Source organism: Lissotriton vulgaris, chromosome 11 (genome assembly GCF_964263255.1).
Source record: "Lissotriton vulgaris chromosome 11, aLisVul1.2, whole genome shotgun sequence".
NCBI classification, from domain to species: Eukaryota; Metazoa; Chordata; class Amphibia; order Caudata; family Salamandridae; genus Lissotriton; species Lissotriton vulgaris.
The window spans coordinates 287,879,072-287,903,344 of NC_141699.1; the positions used below are offsets into that span (position 1 = coordinate 287,879,072).

A 24,273-nucleotide genomic window follows, 5' to 3' on the forward strand; every position below is an offset into this window, starting at 1 on the left:
CTTGTATGAAGGCCTGCCAAGACAAGAGTACATTATGTTGCATCTGTATAATTTGGAATGCCTTTCAGTGGAATAACTGATTCTTTTCAAGTCCTCTCTTTTAATGCACCGATCGCTCCATTATTCAGGATTTGAGTACCTACCTGCCAGAATTGCCTACTACAACCCTGTAAGAGTACTGCAGTCCTCCATTAACCATCTGGCCAGGATCCCAAGAGTTTCTCTGGCCAAATCTGGCAGACGTGTGTATTGTTTCTTGGGCCCAGTGGGTTGGAATAATTTCCCGTTGGATTTGTGAAAGTTTAAAGATGAAGCATTGTCTAAGATAAGTCTCAAGACGTGGCTCTTTACACTGTAACTGGTTTTCAATCTTTCTCTCTGCTAGCATGGGTCTTTATGCAGTAGTGGATCTCTGCCTCTGTTCTCCCTGACTATACTTTATAGCACTGCGACACTCTGTTGAGTGCCATACGCTCTATAAATCTTTTTACATTAACATGCATTTCTGTCACCATTTTAAGCTCTTTTTAAAAGGTTTTCCTTTGGTCCTCACCCCACAGCTGTGTTATTACTGTTTATTCCTATGGAGTTTATTAGTTTTAACTTCTTACTTGCGATCATCTGCAAATCAAAGATAAATCTTAAGAAAGGCCATAAAACAATTTGATCTGCTTCAAGAGCTTCCCTGCTTAGGCAGGTATAGCGGGTGGTTAACTACACCCTTGGTCTTCTCTGCCCCTTGGGCATCTCCTTGAGATGGAAGAGTTATCTCATGAGGGGCTATTTGACCAGCCTACAGTCCCACTCAGTTAAACTTCAAATGCCAAAATACTGATGATGATGACCCTCAGGACACTCCAGCATATTTGGAAGGAGATTTTTTTGTCAAGACAGACAACAATCTGCTGCTCATTGCTATGACTCTTTTCAAAGACATTATCCATATGACGAGCCGCATGAGGAGCATCATGGCTCACATGAAGATACTATTTCAGTATCTGTATCACTGGTAACTTACTTATGCCACATGTTGAACAAATAATATAGGAGATTCCCTGAAGCAAATGCTCCAGTACAACATGCTCTGGGGCATTCTGAAACTTCAGGTGCAGTGTCTCTTCTTAAAATTCCTTTGGGACTCCAAGCACAAGCCCTGCCTTTTATTACAATAAGAGATGACTGTATTGTGAGCGATCTGAAGGAACAACCAGAAGAAGGTGAGATTCCTCAGAACCCTGCAGGTTCTAGCCAGGAATTATATGATTATATAGCTCCGTTGTCTGCTTCGCCTTACACCATCACCTGCTAATGTACCTCCAGGTAGCATAGGAGTTTTTCATGAGCTCATGGAGCAGGATTTAAGAGATAGTACTTGCCTTTACTAGTGAAACAGAGTGAATGTTTCCTGTATGACTTTAAAGATTCCACTTGAAAACGGATTGGTTCAATTCCCATTGTAGATTACATTTTGAAAGAAGGATTGAAGCTCATGAAGACTCCAGCTTCGTTGTCAGCTGCTGTTCTTCTGCTGAATATAAAGCATAATGCGCTAGAAAATTCACTTGCATGTCTTATAGGTCATCTACCCCCTGACTCTGTTGTCAAGCAGGCAGCCCAAAAGCGACTCAGAAATCCTTCTGCACCATGTTCAGCTCCTTTGTATAAGGAGGGTAGATGGCTAGATAACATTGGCAAGCACTTTTCAGCTATGGAGGCAACTTCTATTAGAGCATCCAATGTGCTACACATCTTAGGGAGATATGACAAATGTGGTCCGACATATCAGTTCTCCTAAATATTATCGTTCTCAATATGTGTCCTGACAACAATACAGGGCCAATTAAACCTCCTCATATTCACAGCAACCTGACAAACTTTGGCTGGGGGAAAACCCAAGATGCCTCCAAGCACCAGTGACAATTTGCAGGCACTAGCCACCTCAGTCTCTCATCAACTGCATCTAGGAAAACACCTTTCCAAATTTTACAATCAGTGGAAAAGCATCTCTTCAGACAAATTGGTGTAAACATGATACAACATGGCCACACCCTGGAATTTATTCTGTTATCATCCTCGTAACAGGTCTCATCGTCATCTTTCTCGGCTGAAATAGGAAATTTGTTTGGTTCTCTCCAAGAATGCGATAGAAGAAGTTCCATAAAAATATTGCAACAAGGTCTTCTATTTCAACTTTTTCCTCATCAAAAAAAGTCAGGAAAATGAAGACAGGCGATGGATCTGAGGCTGCTAAACAAATACATAAAGAAACGACCTTTCAGAATGCTAACTTTACAGGAGATTTTACAGCTGTTAAATACGGGGGATTTTATGGCATCTTTGGATCTCCTACATTCGTACTTTCATATCCACATGCATGTAAAACATAAGATGGTTCTAAGGTACGAGGGGTTAGGGTGCCATTACCAATTCAAAGTGCATACAGCTCGCAGAGTCTTCACAAACAACATGGCTCCTGTGGTGGCGTTCTTAAGAAGAAATGGTCATTAGATGTTCTCATACCTGGACGACAGGCTTATCGGGGGCCCCATATTCCCAATAGCCGTAAGATCTACTTGGGCCTGTCTTTAGCTATTCAAAACCTTAGGTCTAAAGCTGAAGAAGGAAAATGTATCCCTAGCTCCATCCAGATCGTTGGTTTTTCTTGGGACAATTCTTGATATGAACGTCTCCAAGGCAAACCCAACTACGGAAATAATTCAATGCATTACAGCAATAACAGCTTCCTTCTGAAGAAAAAAGTTCACTTCTGTTCAGAAGTTCAAGTCAATGTTGGGAATTACGTTATCTTGCATTCTGTTAATCCCAAAGTGCCATCTGCGCATTAGACCCTTACAAGAGCAATTGGATGCACAATGGGTTCAGCCCTGGCAACTTTCGAAGACACAATAACAATTATCAAAGCTATGAAACTAGCGATGGCTGGATGGGGAAAAATAGGAAATATCTCTCAGCACCTATCTTTTGTTCCCGTACTGACCCATCTCAGAATGACAACAACAAACGCTTCCTTAGAGGGTTGTGGGAGCTCATTCTCGCACCTGATTGGGATCTTTCAATTAAGTATAGTATAAAAACGCTCTCTGCCTGCAAGGTCGGTACCTCCCTGCGCGGCTCAGCACAGAGTCGAGGTACCGACGGACAGGTAAGGAGTTCAGATGATGCTCTGACTACCATTTTTGAGTTCATGTCTAAAGTCCAGCATGAGAGACCACAAGCTAATATAGCCTTGTTTAGACCAATGGAGGCACTGGTACTCTGTTATTAGTTCCTTGGCAATAAGAAGGCATGCTAATAGAGACTTAATCTAAGATCCTAGTGACTCAGGTAGGAATGATTATAGAGGCTTTGTAAATCCGGCATAGGTCATAGTCATTTCCTCCTTTTTAATATAGGGGTATGTCACAAAACTTTTGTGTCCTGGCTTAGTGGGCACCACAAACAAGCCCAGCTGACTATGGACAATAAAAAACTATCAGGGAGGTATACCAGCCCCCTCCAAACAACAGCATTATGAGGAGGTAGCATATATACATGTAGATTACACTTACTTACTTTTTAGAAACAACCATGTTGACCAATTATCCTGATGGGAGTTAGATGTAATTCAATGTTATTCCACCTATAATCTGCGACTAGGTGTGAACAAATGAATATTAATAATTTCTCCCCACAGAGCGGGCCTCATCCCCTGAGCTGTTGCCAGGTGGAGGTGAGGAGGCTTATCCTACAGTTGAGGGTAAGTGATTCTCCAGTTAACAAACAATGGCTGATGATATAAATTGATGATAAATTGTATCACACAAAGCTAATTGTTCAACAGCACCTTCCTTGGAAATAGAGTATGTTATATGTACCTTTTTATTTTTCTCTTTTTTCAGATTACCCCAGTAAATCCCGACACAGTGACAGTGGATTATTGGTTTTGTATCTGTTTTCATATTATTCTCACATATTTGTTGGAGCACTTTTTCTATTGACAGCGGCGATTATCATCTGACCTAAGGTCCTGAAGAAAGCCCCCAATACATGTGTATGATCATTGGGCTGAAACATGTCGACCACATCTATGTAGCAGTTTTAAATCCATACTGCTCTGCGCACTGCAATTTTTAATCCTGCCAGCGAGAACATATCAATAATGTGAGTTTCTATGTATCTCCCTAGGTAGTTTTAGCACACTTTTAGGCCCACTCCTTTTTCTAATTTACTTTGCGCTGCGCCCTCACCACACTATACTTTCACATATGGGATTTTAGCATCCTCAGTACACTAGGGAACATCTTGAAAACATCCCTGGGAGTAGGAACCCAAATGATGAAGCATGTCACCCTTGGGTGAGTCAGGGTTTTATTCCCCAGGGGATTATCTCCCCTGTAGAGAGAAAACACTATTTTTAATTTCTTTAATCTTTCCTTATATATAACACTCACTATCATTTGTGCTGAATAGACCCAGGGTTGTTTATTGTTACAGCTCACCTGCAGGACCTGAAAATTCATGAAAAATTGTCTTCTCAAGAGGGAAAGATGCACGTCAATCTTCTGGAATTGAGGGCTGTCCAAACCCTACTATTACGGTCCGCCCTGGTAGCACCATCTTACTAGCGTGGGGAGAGGATGCTTATTATGAAGCATGACACAATATTGTGTATGAGGCATCCTTTTATATTTAGGATGGCCTCCTCTTAGACCATTCGTGAACTGCAGTATTCAATTTTCCAGATTTTACCACAATCTTTTGGTCCAGTTTATGGGTGCGGGCAACCTACTTATTTTGTGTTTATCAAGGAGAACGAATGGGTATATTCTCTGAGCAGGACTGCAAAGCAGTACCATAAATGAAAAATAAATCAGGAACCATTCCTCCAAAGCCTTCCCTCTGTGGGGAACCCCAAATCTAAATCTATTTGCAACTCTTCAGAACAAAAAATGCAAGATAAGCAGGTTTCTGGGGAAATGCATTTTTTTAGCCTAGTCAGAAAATGTTGCTACACTCTTCCTTTGATTCCAACATATCTTTGAAAATTGAAGCAAGAGCCATGCCGCCTTATTCTGATAGCTCCAGCGTGGCCAGGACAATAGTGGTTCACAGAGCTTCTTCTCCTATCAGATTGTCTGCACATTCAGGTCAAAACTACGGAGAACCTCCTTTCCATGAACAAAGGCTGATCAATTCACCGACAAATACAATCACTCAGCTTGTCAGCAAAGTTTCTCAGTACAATGAATTTGTATCATCAAATGTACCAGAGGATTGTAAGACAATTCTTCAGCATTCTCGGATGGATGCACCATTAAATGTTATACGGCGAAATGGAAGAGATTTTGTTTTTGGTGCTTCAATAACAATCTGCATCCTCTGACATCCTCTCTAAAGCAGATATTACCTTACTTACTCTACCTGGCAAAATCAGGTCTAGCTCATTCCTCCATAAGAATTCATCTTGCAGCCAATCGCGGCCCGTGTAGGGAGTTGCGGTGGGGCAGAAAGGCGGGCTTGGGAGGGAAAGGGTAGGGGTGCTAAAAACCGGAATATGGATAATTGGAGGTAAGTAAACAATGTAATTAATAAATTGAATTTCGTAGCGCGGGTTGCATCACATTTTGCGATGCAGGGTGCGCTACGAAATTCGTTTTATTTATTAAATTGTTTACTTACCTCCAATTATCCATATTCCGGTTTTTAGCACCCACCACCCTGCCCCTCCCCGCCCCGCCTTTCCGCCCCACCGCAACTCCCTAAACTGCTTGCAGCTATTTCCAGATCTCAAAGACAAGGCGGGGAAATCTTGTTGTGGTCCAACAGAATAATCAAGGAATTCATGAAAGGTCTTTTTAGAGTTTATCCTCCTTTAAAGGATCCTCCATTGAGATGGCAGCTAAATACAGTCCTGCCACAGCTCATGAGAAGCCCTTTTGAACATATCCATAAGGCAGACATAGACGTGGAACATGGCCCTTCTGCTGGCCTTCACCTCTCCTAGGAGGATCAGTGAGATTTAAACCTTTATGATTAATGAACCTTACTTATAATTCAAGGATGACAGAATCATACTAAGAACTAATCTTAATTTCAGTCCGAAAATGCCAACCTCATTTCACCTGAATGAGCCAATTGTGTTGACACTGACAGCATTTTTTTTAAATACTTGATCCACAGCTAAAAGAGCCCTACATTCTCCGGATGTCAAATGAAGTTTAACGTTTTATACAGATAGAACAAGAGCTTTTAGAAAATCAGACCAGCTTCTGATTTAATTTGCTCTGCCTAGAAAATGTCACGCTTTATCACAGAGCACTATAGCTAGTTGGGTTTCTGCAGCCATTTCTATTTGCCACGTCAAAACAGGAAAACCATTGACTACAAAGGTTAAAGTGCACTCTACAAGAAAAGTAGCTGCATCCACAGCCCTGTTTACGGGAGCTTCATTATCGGACATTTGCAGGGCTGTAACATGGACTACTGTCCACACTTTCACAAAACATTGCCTCGAATCTTCACAGAAAGTGGATGCCACAGTTGGGCAGGAAGTGTTATGTCACCTCTTTCAGTAAGGTACAGAAATCTCATTTTTATTCTATGTAAATATGTTATGCAAGGTCTTTAAAGCTTTATTTTAGAACTAATACATGTGAGTTCTATTTTTGATAGTAGCCTTCAGATCGTCATTGTTGCTTTTCACTATGGAGTGGTTTGTCATACCCACCGCCTCTTTATTTCGGTGCTGCTTACTCATCTGATTCAAGCATGTGAACCTATGAAAGATTCAATACGGGAGAAAAAACAAGTTACTTACCTGTACACTGTGGTTCTCCAGTATTGATGTCTTTCATAGATTTACATGCAACCCTCCCGCCTCCCCTTTAATGTTCTTCACTCTGGATACCTCTTATAATTTTTTACTTTACACTTGTGCGAAAAATCTGAGATGTGGTGGCTCTGCAGGGGGAGAGTGTTTTAGGGTCTGGGTTCTGATTGGTTGAAGTTTGGTTGTAATAAAACAATGCAAATTGGTTACCAATGTCGCTTGGCTTCTCTGTGGGTTTATGAATGCAGTACCAAACCAGTAATAAAGGCAAAATGAAAAATAATAATAATCCCAAAGTTAATTAGAAAAATAGAGCAAAATATATTAAACAAAATGACAAAAATCACATAAGGGGAAACAAAGATATGCATTCTTAAAGTTTTAAATCGAAATAGCAACAAGAAGCACAACGTGCCAATGACAGTAAGTGGTTGCAGTAACTTCCCTATGTAGGAAACCAGTGTACAATCCTAATACTGTATCCCGTGAATGGGACTAGCTAGAAAGTAATTAAACAACTATTTTAAATAGTTATTAAATTCAACTCAATGATGAAGTCCGATTTATAATAAACTAGCAGCCCGTCCCGACGTTGTCCGGGTATGAATTGCTGCCGGCCAGAAGTATATTGTTGTAGGATTTCGTTTGGATAGCATTTCTTATCTGTGACAGGCCTGTGAAACACTCCGATTCACAGTGCACTGCTGATGCACTTAAGAGTGCGCATTCAGTAGTGTGTGAACTCGAGTTTCCCTACTTTATTTTTCGTTGCAATATTATATAGCGCGAACTCGACAACATGGCATGAGCACAATTTACATTACAGAAGAACACATTTATTTGTGGTAGGCACGGGGAGACAAAGCGATTTGCCTGGAATCACAGGATGTTGAGCTGATGCCGAGATTCGAGCGTAGCTCTCCAGCTCTAAAGTTCGCAATTCTAGAACTTGTGGCAGGAGGTGTGTCTAAAAGTGTATGTCGGTGCTGGCCATCAATGAGAGAGACCTGTGCATTTTTCAAATGGGTGGTGAAAATATGTGAGTATGTTGCTGGAGATGTGGGCCGCCGTGCCACCAATGTACTTACCAGGGGAGGGTAAACACCCATTATTTCGCAACTTTCTTTCAGCATACCATCACTCCGCATACTTTCATTACGAAAGTACCATAACTCTGCAATGCCATTATAATCATGGCATTACATTTTATATACTTTTACCACGCATACATGTACAACAAAATTCGTTGTAAATGCATGAATGGTAAAAGCATGTTTTTTTAAATGTTTGGATAAGGTAGGTATGTGTATAGGGGTATATGTTTTGGGGTACTGAGGTATATGTTTTGGGGTGTTTGGGTATTTTAAGGGTTCAGATATAGTTTTGGGTTTTAGGGTACAGGGGTATTTTAGGGTTCAGGGGTAGGTTTGGGTTTTGGGATACAGGGTTATTTTTAGGGTTCAGGGCTAGGTTTGTGGTACAGGGGTATTTTTAGGGTTCAGGGGTAGGTTTGGTTTTTGGGGTACAGGGGTATTTTAAGGGTTCAGGGCTTGGTTTGGGTTTTGGGGTACAGGGGTATTTTAGGGTTCAGTGGTGGGTTTCGGTTTTGGGGTACAGTGGTATTTTTAGGGTTCAGGGCTAGGTTTGGGTTTGGGGTACTGGGGTATTTTTAGGGTTCAGGGGTAGGTTTGGGTTTTGAGGTACAGGGGTATTTATAGGGATCAGGGCGAGGTTTGGGTTTTGGGGTACAGGGGTATTTTTAGGGTTTAGGGATAGGTTAAGATGGGTTAGTGTTTAAGGGTGTTGGGGTATTTTAAGGAGTAAGGGTGGGTTATGATTATGGGGTGCAGGGGTGTTTAAAGGGAGCAGGGTGGGATTAGCACACGATATGAGACATGGCATGAAGGGCAGAACCTACCCCACACCCCCAGCGTTTGTCACGCCCCCAGCACACGCCCACAGCACAACACAGACACGCCCATAAGGGACTACTTTGCTGGCACGGTTCTTTTACCTTTTAAATGTACATGGTGGGCATCTGCATAGCCTATGTCCTTCTGCTGCAACTGCCCTTTCCAACGCTGTATTGGGTGTTGTGATTGGTGCTGTAGTTCCTGACAATACCCGCCTCAAATGTTTGGGCTCTCTCTTTATTATATTAGTATAGATTGTAAGGAAAAGTAACTTTAGTATAGGATTAAAAAAGGTGGAAAGTGCATCCCAGGAGGAAATAGATTATGCAGGGTGGGACTTTGAGCTTCCTTTTTGATATTAGTGTCAAATCCTTCTTGAATGAAAACTCCTTCTTGATGGGTGTGCTGGGTTTTCATATATGAGGGTGTACATGAAAGGAAGAGAAAAAGGATGGCAAAACAATTCTTGTGTTGCTGGAAGTCCCTGCTTTCTTCTACCAGTTTTCTGTGTTTATTGGGTGTACTGTGGCTGCTTCAAACTGGATTTTAGTGTTCGATGTGGGAGGACACTAGGATTACCATAGTACACTCCCACACACACACCAGCCCTTAGATCCCAAATATAGTGTGGCCAAAGACTTTCATTATCTTGAAAATGCCCCAATTGGGTAAGATAAGCCCAAGAACATTTACCACATTGGTTAATAAATGCTCAGGAATCTTCCCCACCAACTAGCTTGTACCAGACATAAATGTGGTATCTCCAGGCACTGACTTCAGAACACTATTGGGCCTGTGTAAACTTAGAAGAGTTCTGATTATGCATTCCAAGAAGAGCCCTAACGGTCTGGATCTACTCTGCCTCTGGTACGCCGAGCAAATAAGTGCACTCCAAGTGTCATAAAGCTGACCTCCTGTTAAAGCTGCAAGGACACAACAAATTACAAGAGGCCTTTTACTGCAACGGCCCACTTGATCAGTGGCACCTGGACCCTGCCGTTTGGCCTCTTCCTGCCACCTTGTGAGTCTCTAAGTGCTTGTCCTGAGGTCCGGGGGGGCTTTGAAAGAGTACTTCTGTGTTGGAATGGAACTTTAAGGATGTAAAATCTTTGACCAGGACCAACCTAGTTAGTGTTTTTGACTTGTACTCCTTAATGGTCTACGTAAAATTGCCTCTGGGTTCCAGTGAGACATATATTTTTTAGATTGTTTTCAACAGCCCTTGGATTGATATGTTTTATGTAAAAAAAAAGTGTAGAATAACCACTGGTTCTGCAAGAAAATACTCGCATTTTAATATTACATTGTACAGACCACAAACCCTGTTGAAATTGACTTATTATTGCTATTACCAATGCATTCAACATTACACTCATTAGAAATACAGGATTTATCTTCGCCTGAAAAATAAAACAAAATCTCAGAAAAATACTGGGTGAACTTTGTTGAAGTATACGCACATGTGCCCTTAATTAAAAGTGCAGAAGAACATGAACACATAGATTAATGTCACTAATACCTATGTAAAGTAGATGTACATAATTAGACTACTTTATCGTGAAAATTTAAAAACATCTCTGGATTCGAAATATGGAAATATCTGGTATCCAAACGTTAAGGGTTGTTTAGAATGTATTCATGCTGTCTGTCTACTTTGTGAAACTTCAAAAAACATTCACTTTCCAGATATGCTAATGAAAGTACTCACATGCCCAAATGGGTCCAGGTGGTTGTTGGTCAGTTTTAATTTTTGGAAAGATACAAGTTGTCGCATCCAGTGAGCCCCAGTAGCTGGTGAATCTGGATGAACATACAACCGCCCTGGCATGGCAGGCTCAGCTTTCCCTGTGACAGACCTATAATAAAGAAAATAAACATCAGAACTTTTATCTTGCCAGCTAAAGAATCAAGGCATTTACTTAGTAGGTTGTGTTAGGCAATATATCATCGTAAGAAATTAGACCAGGAGCTTGAGAGATGTCTCACAAAAATCTTGTATCGTCTTCAGAAAAATAGCTGACTTTATTTTCCATGCTCATCCTGTCTTCTTTAACTTGCCTTATTTGTTTTCTAGTCTAACCTTAATAATGTGTGACAGCCATCGGTTTTCCAGGCATTTAAATAAAAAGGACATGCATGTTCACAAGTCCTACTGTCATTGTTGGAGAGGTGTACGGCATTGTTCTTCACCTATACTATACTCTTTTGTTTATTTTCTATTTTGCATCTTTCCAAGAAAATTCTCGGTCAATATGTCTCTGGATTCTCAGTCAGAATTCACCTGAGAATCTACTTTGAAACGGAGGTGGTGAAAAATATAAAGTTATACAGCTATCACTATCCCAAACCAGAAACAGAAGTTCGATCTTTCATGTTAGACACATCTCACAGACTTGACACTAGAACTACCAATCAGAATGTAGGTTTTAATTCTAATTCTAATTGCATTTATATATCACTTACTATCCCTCATGAGGAATTGAAGTGCCTTATGTCAGGCATTGAAGCGGTTTATGCCAGGCAGCACGCTACTTCCAGAACATAGCGTTAGTGGTTAGTCCATGTATATTGGTTATTGTTGGTTACTGGAATTAATCTGGTGTTCTCAATGAAACTATTCTGTGTAGTTACTTAAATTTTTTTGTGGTAGATTAAATTAATAGGAATTTGGTGTGATCAATAATGGAGGTTTTTGAGTTCATGCAGATGGTTGGTGGGATTAATACCTGAGGTGGAAGTGATCCAGGGTATTATTTACAAACACGTTTGTTAGGATCTATGAAATGAGGTGTGGGTAATTTGCAGAAATTTTCTCCATTTGCTCCATCATCGCTCTCTTATTCTTTCTTCCCATTTGTCCATGGCAAGCATGTGTCATGCCTCTTCTTATGTTTAGCCCTCTCCAAGAGCATGAACCAATTACTATATCAATCCACTGGCTTCATTTTAGCATTAGTTTTAGGAACTAAGAGCAGTTCACACAAGCACTCGTGTTTTGCTCTGAGCTCCTCTGTAAATAGGCCTGTAAATCTTGTTCTTATCGCTTCACATTTACTCTGCAATTCAAGACAGAGATCAAATGTCAGACCCTGTTTTCTGAGGGTGCTTGTTTACTTTTCTTGTAAATGGTTCTCTGGGTAAACCCTTGTGGTACATCACAAGAACCAATGTAGTCGTGGACGGCAATTTCATTATTAGTATTTCTCATACAATGATGTTCAAGCCAGAGGTGAACACAGTAAAATAAATTATTATATAGCTGTGGATATATTGAGTGGGAAAAAAAAATTGACGCAAAACAAAATATATAAAAAAAAACATTAATCAAGCTACTTTTTTCAAAACCAAATGCTCACTATTCACTAATAAAATGACCTATTCATTTAAAGTATACATCAATTATTTGTTTGGTTCTCAAGAGCATTTTTTTCTTTGTTTCTTCAGACCCTTTTCTGCTTTTGTGATCTTTCCGAGATGGCTTTAGTTTTGATTAACTTGAATAGTTGCCGGGGATACCCTAATCACACCTGCCGTCTCCTACTCCTCCTCTAGGCCACGACGTGTTGGGGCTCAACCAGACCCAATACCCAACCTGCAGTTTCTATTTATTGTAAACCAGGACTCTGCAGAGAAAAGAATGAAGCTTCTGGTCAAAGAAGTCATTTGATCAGAATTTCCACACCCCTGAAGCACTACGTGTGCTTGCTACTGGCTGAGAGATACTTGTTGTCTGATGTCACGACTGACCGGAGAGGAGACGGCACAGATATGTAGTCCAACAGCTGGCTTTCACTTTTTCTTTGGACGTGCAATATTGTCAGTTGAGTGCTTTAGGGAAAGGGTGCACATGACTAGAAATCAATATTTAAGCAAGCAGAGTGACACAATAACATTTTGTGTTGCGTCCCATCCGTTGTTTCTGTTGAAAGGCTTGAGATGTTCACTCGTTAAATCCATTTCCATTTGTAATGCTGTTTAGGTCTGTGTATATAATTCTCGCAGAAAGGCACGGTCTGAAAGGGAGTTTTTTTCCTTCATGGAGGTGAGGTCATGGTTGCCAGTTTCTACACCATGAGGAAAGGGTCCTTACATTTTTTGATTCAGTATCGCTCTTGAAAATGCTTTTAAACATGTAAGTTCAGAATAAAGCGCAGTGTGCCCTTGCCAAAATATTTTTATTACAACAAAAACATTTACTTCATTATAATGCATAAAATCACTTTCAAATATGTTAGTTCAAATATTTAATTTTACCCAAACCTTTTTCTTCATTATCGCTCATGACTTTTTTCTTGATTATCGTGCATAAAACCTCTTTCAAATATGTGAGTTCTGAATACAGCGCAGGGTGGGTCATAGAGCTTTTTTCTATGACATCCAGCCATGCTGAACAGAAGCCGTGCTGCTATTCAACATAGCTAAAACACATTGATATCGACAACTCCAATAGCTATCAGATTGCCGCGGCCTTTTGACTTTGCCAATGCTTGTTTTTATATTGGGAAAATAAACTTCCAAAGTGGGAGTTTTTCTCAATACATACAATAAATTTCCCCGACACACAGGACATTTTGTCCATTCGTGTGTTCCCATTTTACCATTTCTACAGTGAAAGTTGCGTGCCTCAAAGAACGCGAGGTAATTGCAACTGTGGGGTTTCAGACATTTGTTGGACAGTCAGTCAGATCATGTGTTTTCGACGACACAGCCTGTTTAAGCTCCTCTGTCAAAAATGTAATGCTTCCCTAACTCAGTTGGGAAACTTTGCCAAAGTCTAAATGACCCCATGTGTGTTACACATGGGCATCTGATTCTTTAAAGCATCAGGGAAAAGCATTTAAGGGTCTTATGTGCAGAAGACATAGCGAGTTGGGATGCACCACAAACTTCACTGTTTGAAGTATCATCTCTTTAACCTGGGGACATTCACAGGTTATTGCCCTCAATTACAGACAGAGGCATAGCGTGGCCCCAATGAAATTCAGGTTAAGAATGCCCCAGAGTATTGGAGTGAGTGCAAAATCAAATTATTCACTCTCATGAAAGCGCTCAATATTCATTAAAAGGATGACTGAAGTTCACGTGGTAACTATAGGATATCTGCTTTCATTTATGATGAAGGAACACGTTTTCCCTCGTCCTTTTAGATGAACTTGAGAGGAGGGTGTTGCCATTGAACCTGATCCTGACCCATCATACGCTTAAGTAGAGTTTTTCATCAGTTTCTTCGAGAAAGTTCAATAAAGACATTGCTGATCGAATCAGGAATGCCAAAGACAAGAGAGGATAAATAATGACCAAATGCACACGAAGAAACTGATGAAAAATTCTACTTTTGTCGTCAGAAAATAAGGAACTAGAAGGACCACAATCCTTGCAATAGGAACATGTGACAGGAAATGATCACAAAGAAAGGAAAAAAAACATTTAAAACTACAATGGGTGGTACAACCCGTTGATCGTGAGCAAGGTGGAGAGACACCGAAACGCGTAGATCAAACGCGCTGGCAGCCCCTGTAATTGAAAAATAAAGCAGATTTGAAACTGTGATTGGGTGTGCGACCCGTTTTTTCCCCTTGCTGGGGGAAAGTTGGTGAATATATATGTATATATATATATATATATATGTATATATATGTATATATATGTATATATATATATATATATATATATATATATATATATATATATATATATATATATATATAGATATATATATATATATATAAAACCATTGTAAAAGTTAAAACAAATATTTGTTAATAGTTTTATATTATATGTGTATATAAGCCTACACCCATTTTTATATGTGTGTGTTTGTTTAATTTAGAAAATATTTGTATATTTATAAATATTTTTTTTCAGATTTAATTTACATTTTAAAAATGTTATATGTTAAAATATATGTTTTACTTACTTAAACTACATATACAGTCAAAAACTATCTGTATATATTACTTGATATTAGTGTGAAATTATAGTTTTAAAAATATTTTTGTACTTACCATTATAAGTTTAGAAATGCAATATTTTTGTGATCGATATTTTTTACACAATAGTTTGGTATCACAAAATGCATGGTTTCGATATTGTGTCAGTGATCCTTCACCTCTGAAGGCACACTGCATCATGCGCCCCCCTCAGGACTGTTTCGAGGACCAGTGGCATCAGGTAACAAGCAACTGAGAGGACAAGATCATTCTGTCTCCTCATGCAAAGGAATCTCTAACATAGTGGTGCTCTATGACCAACCTTCTTCAAGGGATGGCTTTCCACCAACACCCTCCCTCTCAAACCATAGTGACAGGTGCATGGTTGCTGGGGTAGGGAGCCCATATGAATAATCTCCAAATTCAAGGCATATGGTCTCTGTGGGATATGACCATGCGCTCAGCGCATCGTCGCGGTAAGAGTTTCTTCTTTTTTTAAACATAAGTTTCCCTCGTCGTCTGTTGACCCCCCCCCCCCCTCCCCACCGCTCATACCTGGACAGGCCGTGCTTGGAGATGACATATCACATCAATCTCCTTGAGCAGCGGGCAGTCCACCTAGCGCTAAAAGCTTTTCACCAGTCATTCACGAGCCAGTCCCTGCTTGTTCAGACGGACAATACAACCACCATGTACTATCTCAACAAGCAGGAGGGAAGAAGGTCTAGACCTTTATCCCATGTAGCCCAAGCAATTTGGAAATGGCTTATAGCCATAAACCTGTGGATCATGGCATCTCACCTAACAAGTGTGCAAAATGTGCAGGCAGATGCCCTCAGCAGGGTTCTTCAAGAAAACCACAAATGGGTCCTTCACGACGACATTGTGCAAAACATCTTTAGGATGTGGGGCTCACTGTACATGGACTTGTTCGCCACCACAGAAAACAAAAAAAGCCAAGACTTCGCCTTGAGGTACTCCCAACCAGGGACTCTGGGGAATACCCTATGGATCAACTAGTCAGGCAAATCTCTCTATACCTTTCCTTTAATCCATCTGATCCCAGCAGTCCTCCTTAAGCTGTCCTACTCAAGAGCCAGACTAATCTTGATAACCCCAGAGTGGCCACGTCAGTGTTGGTTCACAGACCTCCTTCACAAGTCACAGCGTCCACATCTCAAGCTGCCTTGAAGACCAGACCTGCTAACGAAGTTCAGAGGCCAGATAGTTCATCCTCATCTCTCCTCTCTTAATTTGGCAGCATGGCTCGTGAGCTATTGAAGTATGGACACTTGAACCTGCCACAAGACTGCACTCACATCCTCAAAAATGCTAAACGGCTGTCAACGCATTCAGCATATGCCTTCAAGTGGAAGCGATTTTGGATTTGGTTTCTTCCAAGAACATAAACCCTACATCTTGCCAGGAAGACGTTATTCTTTCCTACGCCCTCCATTTGGCAAAATCTAACTTGCAATTCTCTTCCACAAATGTTCATGCCTACAGAAAATGCCCTTCACAAACCTCTTTTTCAAAATCCTAGTATTCAAAGAGTTTTTTAAGGGGGTTGAAGAAGGTCTTCCCTCCCACCAGGTTTCCCTCCCCTACCTGTGACTTTAACTTAGTGCTTTCTAGTTTCATGCAGGAAACTTTGGAACCCTTTCACAAGGCACCCCTGCAGCATCTCTCATGGAAAACTGCTTTCTGTGTGGAAATCACATTGTCTCGTAGGTTTCGCCAAATCCAGCCATTATGCTCTAAGGAATCTTATAAGTTTTTCACTCTAACAAGGTAGTTTTGAGGACTCATCAGAAATTCCTTCCCAATGGTTATTTGGATTTTCATTGATATTGATATTGAAATGTATTTGTAGAGCGCTCGTTCGCCCGGAGGCTTCATGGCGCTATAGACAGGGACACAACGCATCAAACAGAGGAAGCATAGAGGAGCTCAACAGAACGCTTGGGAAAAGAGCCATGTTTTGAGGGAGTGTCTGAAGCTAAGAATGTTTCCACACGTTTTAAGGTGAAGAGGAAGGGAGTTCCAGAAGGCGGCCGCAAGATGGTCAAAGCATGTCAACCAGACACTCTCTTTATCAACCTTGTTTCAGAATCCTTCAGCCCCAGCTGAAAGAACTCTTCATTCCCTAGATGTACATAACAGAGAAAACATTTGGACTTACCTAACAACTGAGGCAACTGCCCCCTGCTGACCACTGTTGGTCCTTAAAGGCACAGTCACTGTTTTAATCTCACATAATAGTAACTCACACTATAACACACTTCTGAATAAATGCCACTAGAAATTGTCCAAGTGGACATTCACAAGCGTCCTATCAGGTGCATAGGGGATCAGCTATACTATAAGAAGATGCATCGTATTACATTATTATGTTTTCTTTTCCTTTTTGATTTTCTCCAAGATATGGTCTGAAAGCAGTGCCTATACCCCCATTTTGTCTTGAGCAAAGTGAGCTCCGAGATGAAGGCTGGTGAGTAAATATGCTCATCCTCATTGCCAGTGAAACTTAGGTCTTCCACAATACGGTTCTGATGAAGGCCATTAGACCCGTTAGGGCACAAACTGGCTGAAACATGTTGACCTGATCCAACTTTGTACTGGACCAGTAACTTCCTTACATATACACTGACCCATTTTTAACCTTATCCCTATCCAGTTCTTCATATGAAAACTTTCCTTACTGGATATGAGATGATTTTAATCAATATACCACTGTCAATACCCAGACAGTCTCCCTCCTGGTAGAAGTTGGTGAATCACTTGGGAACAGGATATTCATGTGATAGACCCAATGATAATACTATCCACAAAACCACATGAGCAGAGCTAAAACACACCGCGACGTCTAAAAGTGTGGTTGAAGGTCTCCAGAACTTCCTTTCTTGAGACTCTGGTACACTGACTATTGTGACTTATGCATCCCCTTTTTGATTATTGAGTACTTAAAGTTGGAACCTGAATGAACCTCTTCTTCTTCCTCCTTCCCCCCCACTTCTGATTTGAACATCTTGAATACATATGAATCAGGACTATCCAATACATTTCACAGCCCTCTTCATGTATGAGACACAAAATATCCAAAGCAACTTCTTTCGATGGCTTAGTTGGATGATCTCTAATTACCAAAGGCTGCACCCTTATTTTCATGGTTTTCTCATTTGCCGCACATTCTACACACTCATGTACCACTCTCTCCACCTGACAATCCATACCTGGCCACCAGTATGTCAATCTGAGCTTCTCCTTTCTCTTTGACATACCCTGATGACTGAAATGACCAAGATAAATCAGCGTCTCTATTATGGTACTTGGAGGAACTAACCTTGTGCCCCTGAACATCTATCCATGTTTCTCTAACAATTCATCTTTGACATGTCAAAAGTGTTTGCTCTCCTCAATCTCTTTTGCTTTTGAACACCACTCAGTTTTATGCAAAGAAAGAACTTCCGACAAAAAGTTGTCGGAGTTAAGTTCTGAATGCCACATTTTGTCTGAAAAAATGGTGGCATCAATCTCACAAATCATTTCACTATCAAATTCATTGTTATCATCTAGTGTTCATTGTGATCACTTTCATCCAGTGGTGCTAACTTTGATAAGGAATCTGCTACACTATTTTCCACCCCCGGAATGTGCGTCACCTCAAAGTCATATTCTTGCAAAGCAACAACCCACTTAGCAATTCTGCTAGAAACCTTGTCTAATCCTTTCTCCTTAAAAGTTTAAAACAGAGGCTTATGATCTGTCCTGACTTCAAATGGGCTTCAGCACACACAAAAAATCCAGAGCTTTTTGACAGCCCTGTAAACTGCCAAGGCATCATTTTCTACAACTGAATATTGCAATTAGCACCCCTCAAAGCACATGACAAACAAAATAGTTCTATCAGAATTAGATTAGTTTTGCTGTAACACAGCACCCAATCCCTTCATGCTGGCATCAGTGGTAAGAATCGATTTACTCCTAGGATTACATTTCTTTAATTTGGCCACCAGACTCAATTTCTCTTGTACCACCTTGTACTCAGCTTCACATGCATCATCGCATTGTGAGCTGCATTATAGTTCTAAGGCCCTCGCATGTAAAGTTTTCTCTCTGAGGCCCGCAGGCACCACCTCGCAGCTGTTTCTCCCTTGCGAGTCGACCAAGAGACATGCTGCCTCTCCGATTGCTTGGGCCTCGCACTTTATGTTAATGTTTAACTGTTCAAAAACAATGGCTCACAACAACAAAATGTTGCCCACACTGTTTCTACACCATGAATTGCACATATATTAAAATCAGTGCCTATCACCTACATACGATATGCCGCCTGGATCGCTCTTCACAGGAATTCCCATGTGTATAAATAGAGTTAAAAAAATTAATATGATCCAGCGCTAGCACACAGCAAAAACATATTAATAGCAGGAGCTTGAAGAGTTCCTTTGGAGTGGGACAGACAATCATATATAAGCAAGTGAAAAAGTTCCTACCATCTACACAGATGCAGGTCACCCAACAGATGTAATTTACATGACAGGGCACATAAGTTTTCCGTGTTGAGACCTTCAGAATTGTATCCCATCGTCGTCACCAGTGGACCAAGGTGAGGGTTAATGATTTTCAGGTGACAACAAGTCCAAAGTGGAGAACTTTATTCTTTACAGAAAGGTCCCATCCAACTGTCCTAACCGCTGTGCAGCTCCCTCTCTTTCTAAGCCTCCGACTTTCACATTCCATAATGACCTACTTACATTATACAGCCTAACTACCCATGACATCACCTAGCATAGGATCACATATTACAGAACTCTAAAAATGTAAGCTATTAATTAATCGTTCAGCAAAAATATTGTAATCAATGTTTAATAAAGTTATCAGGTATAAAGATGGGAATGTTGGACGAGTTTCCTCATTTTAATAAGGTGTCACTTCAATTTATATGAAGGAATCTTCCTCCTGAAAGAATGTGGGGATACAACTTGTTTAGAGAGGTAATTAAATGTGGAGTAAAGGGTTTGTAAAACTCTGTATAGATATCACCCACCCCTGTGTCTTCCCCTGAGATTTTTTCCATTATTATATGCTTGCTTACTTCTTCTATAAATTAATCTATCAAATTTTGAGCGTGTTTGCTTTGCACCTGCAGGATAACTAATCGATTCAACTAATTATATCCTTATAAGAACTCTGCTAGCCTGCTTGATATATCTCCCTCTAATAGTTTAGAAAAATATCATCTTTTCCAGATTCTTGGTTAATTATTCATGTTCTGAATTTCTGATCTTGTGGATTAAATAGCTTTCTGTGTGCTGCTTCGTACTCCAAGTTGTTATCTTACTTACTGCTTACCCCTTGTCATGGGTAGATTGGTCAAACACAATAGCATTAGCAAGATTGTGTTGTACCTAGTGGTCCTTAAGATTATTCTTAGCTTTTTCCAAAATAGCTTTACTTACTGTATATTTACAGTATGCTGAGTTTGTTCCAATTTTTGTGATAGTCTATTCTGGCCCTGCATGAGATCATTTTACCTCTTAGTATTGATTTCAGGATTTCCTTGATGAGCTACCTGTTTGGAGGAATCCATAGTTTTCTTAGGAGTAGCAACCCCTTTGTGTGCCCTACATTTTTGCCTCGCATCAACAAGGTATTAAATCAATTTAACAGGTTTTCACAATTTTAAGTTAATAAAATGGACGCAGCATATGTAATGTGAACAGCTATACAGAAGATTTGACTGCAAATTATTTGAAGCTGCCATTATGTGCACCCTCACAAACAGCCTTCTTCCTTCCTAAAACACAGCTTATTTTTGTTAATGGCTTTTTTATATGCGTGTCTGTGGTGTTAAAAATGTCAGCATAGCATTCCCCATAGCTCCCCGTGACCCCCTCCCTCCCTCTTCTCTCCACGCTCCTTGTGCTCCCTCCTTCCACTCAGCATTGAACATGTGCCCCGGTGCCTTCAGAGGAAACCATGACTCTTCAATCTTTTTAGAACAACGTCCGCTCATCTCATTCTACCTCTCCCTTCCCCCCACCCCGCGTTGGTCCGTCACCTCTTGCTTTTGGAGACAGTTTAAATGGCTGCAATAAAGCACAGCAGCAATGCCCCATTCTCAGCTCTTCACAGCGCACTCTCTAGCTGTGCTGTGACAAAAGGAGAAGGAAGGGCCCTCAGCCCAACCCCAGGGGGCAGCCACTTATCCTGATAGCGGGGCACTTACTGGGCAATAGTATCTTGTCCCAAGGGGATTTACAGAAATGAGGATTTAATGGCAGATAAGCACATGCAGCCTGCCAATTTCCGGTCCAATTGGACATCAAGGCCCCATATAGGCACAAAGCTTTAGCGCACAAAGCTAGAAACTACTGCACATGCAACGCCACTCACACATGCAACACCACTCACACATGCAACGCCACTCACACATGCAACGCCACTCACACATGCAACGCCACTCACACATGCAACGCCACTCAACCACGCAACGCCACTCAATGCCACTCACACACGCAACGCCACTCACACACGCAACTCCACTCACACACGCACCGCCACTCACACACGCAACGCCACTCACACACGCAACGCCACTCAAACACGCAATGCCACTCACACATGCAACGCCACTCACACATGCAACGCCACTCACACACGCAACGCCACTCACACACGCAACGCCACTCACACACGCAATGCCACTCACACACGCAGCGCCACTCACACACGCAGCGCCACTCAACCACGCAACGCCACACAACCACGCAATGCCACTCAACCACGCAACGCCACTCACACATGCAACGCCACTCACACACGCAACGCCACTCACACACGCAACGCCACTCACACACGCAACGCCACTCACACACGCAACGCCACTCACACATGCAACGCCACTCACACATGCAACGCCACTCACACAAGCAACGCCACTCACACATGCAACGCCACTCACACATGCAACGCCACTCACACACGCACACATGCAACGCCACTCACACACGCACACATGCAATGCCACTCACACATGCAACGCCACTCACACATGCAACGCCACTCACACATGCAACGCCACTCACACATGCAACGCCACTCACACATGCAGCGCCACTCACACACGCAGCGCCACTCTCAGACACACAACACCACTCACACCCATGCAAGCCCACTCTCACACACGCAACGCCACACTCACCCATGCAACGCCATACTCACCCATGCAACGCAACTCCCCCACGCAACGCCACTCACCCACGCAACGCCACTCACCCACTCAACGCCACTCACACACGCAATGCCACTCACCCACGCAACGCCACTCACCCACGCAACGCCACTCACACACGCAACACCACTCACCCACGCAACGCCACTCACCCACACTGTGCAGTGCACAATAGGCCTCGCAGTAGGAATGTTGGAGCAATTGGTTTTGTAAATGACAAAGCCCTTTATGTTTTTAAAATGAAAACAAAAATAAAAGGCATTGTTATTTGCAATTGTAATAGCTCCAACTTTCCTACTGCGAGACCTATTGGCAACGCCAGTGCTTGTTAATGGATTAAGGCCTCTGCACACTTTACCATTGTTAACCAGTTCTAATGTGCTTATGGTATCTCCCCTAAACGTGGTAACATTGGCTTAACCCCAATTGGCATAGTTAATGTGCTTATAAGTCCCTAGTAAAGGACAATACATATTCCTGGGCCTGTGAATTCAATGCTACTAGTGGCCTCCACTTAAGTGGCTTTCTGACCGTGGCTCAGACCTGCCATTACAGAGTCTCTATGGGCAGTTTACATTGCTACTTCGACGTGGTAAGGTAAAGCTTTTGCCAGGTCTAGACCTTCCTTTTTTGATACATATAAGTCACCTCTAAAATAGGTCCTGCATGACTGATAGGTCAGGGTGCAAAGTATTTAAAAGGCAGGACATGTATGTTTCACGTTTTACATGTCTTGGTAGTGAAAAACTCCCAATTTCTTTTTTCCTTAATGCAAGGACTATCACTCCCATAAGTTAACATTGATATTACCTTATTACATCTTTTACATGTAATTCCGAATTGTGAAGAGATAGATTCTTCAAGTTTGGTCTCACTGGACTCCCAATTTAAAATCACAACTTATGATGAAGTTGGATTTTAAATTTCAGTTTGGATGCCACTTTTATAAAGTATTTACAACAAGGGGTGGTGAGGGACAGAGTCTCTGAATTAAGCAGAAAACTCTCACCCAGTCAAGAGATCAGGGCTAGATCCAACTCCGTTTTTTAGCTCACTGCACCATCCCAGTTTCAGAACCTGGCTGTATGCAAATTAGTCTGTTCCTGTCCCAGTGCATGATGGGAACAGGGCAAACCAAACTACAAAAGCCAATTCTTACACTGGGAAGGAAACAAGCTCCCGGGGACCGGTTTCTGGCATTACAGCCGTCTTCGGCCCGGTTTGCTTGAATCCTGATGGTGCAATGAGCAAGGGACCACCCCCTTTTCTGAATCACTTTTAGAAAGTAGGCATTTACTTACTTTAGCCATTTGGTGTCTGCTGCCTGTCTCAGTTCAGTCGGGGTTGGGTGACAGCTGGGCTTTGTGTATTCCCTCTAGACAGCCACAAACAAAGGGAGATTAGGTGTGTCTTGATGGGCCATCCTGGGGGATAGAAGGGAGGAGCTCGAACCAGCCTCATACTCACACCTGAATCTAATGTGTACTGTCAACACACAAAGGGCAGCATACTTCCCCTCTAGTAAGGGCAGGAAGGGAGGACCTCTGTGCATTTCAAAGCTTAATTTGAAGGCTCCCCCACATCAAAGGAACAACTGGCTATAAATAATGAACCTCTGACAACATAACTACTGTACACTTTTGGACCTTTGAAGGCTTTGCAAGGAAGAAAACCTGCTGTGCTTTGCTTCTGAAAGGACTGCCACTCTGCTGTACTACTGCTTTGCTAGACTCTTGCCTTGTTGAGCTGCCCTGCTGCCTGCTGTACTCCTGCATGGGTTAATAAAGTTGATAACGCAATGTGTGAAGTTGGCTTACCTTTGCACTCAGAAAAAAAGATGCACACTATAGAGCTTTGTGTGTGGCGTGGTCATTTACATGCTACCAGACTGGGGGGATGCTACAACTGGTGACGAGTTAGGGGAACTGCAATCCGAAGTAACAAGAGTGGTCTCCCTGAGAGTTTGCAGAGGGCCAGCAAACTGCTTTTGTGTGACAAGCACAGTCGAAGAGAAGCAGGCGCGGTTGGCAAATGTAGAGTCCAAGTGCCACTCCGGCCAGTGGAAGACTTTTGAGTAAAGCAAAGTGTCTATGGAAAGTTCATTCACAGACGGTCCAGAACCTGCTGGTAAGGCCGAAAGAAGAGATACTGCGCCGCAACATATCACAGAGCCAGCATACGTACAGTACAATAATGCAAAAGGCAGTCAAAGCCAGGTACGATACAGAAAGAACAGAAGTGAACCTATACAAGATACAAAGCCGTCATTCATCAACAAAGATGAAAAACGGACCACACTACATCATGGCGGTTGCGAAGACACTGAGTGACCTCTGTCCCTCCGGGCAGGTCACCCCCCGAGCA

At 41.8% G+C, this 24,273-nt stretch overlaps 1 protein-coding gene across 3 annotated transcripts in view; it reads right to left on the reverse strand.

The window, feature by feature from the left end:
* Positions 1–24,273, reverse strand: part of TBX5 (T-box transcription factor 5) — a 474,913-nt gene that overhangs the window by 259,280 nt on the left and 191,360 nt on the right. For all 3 annotated transcript variants that reach the window (XM_086944743.1, XM_086944741.1, XM_086944742.1), the window contains exon 5: positions 10,451–10,598. In XM_086944743.1, the coding sequence (XP_086800869.1) occupies positions 10,451–10,598 (148 nt within the window). The remainder of the gene's footprint in view (positions 1–10,450; positions 10,599–24,273) is intronic.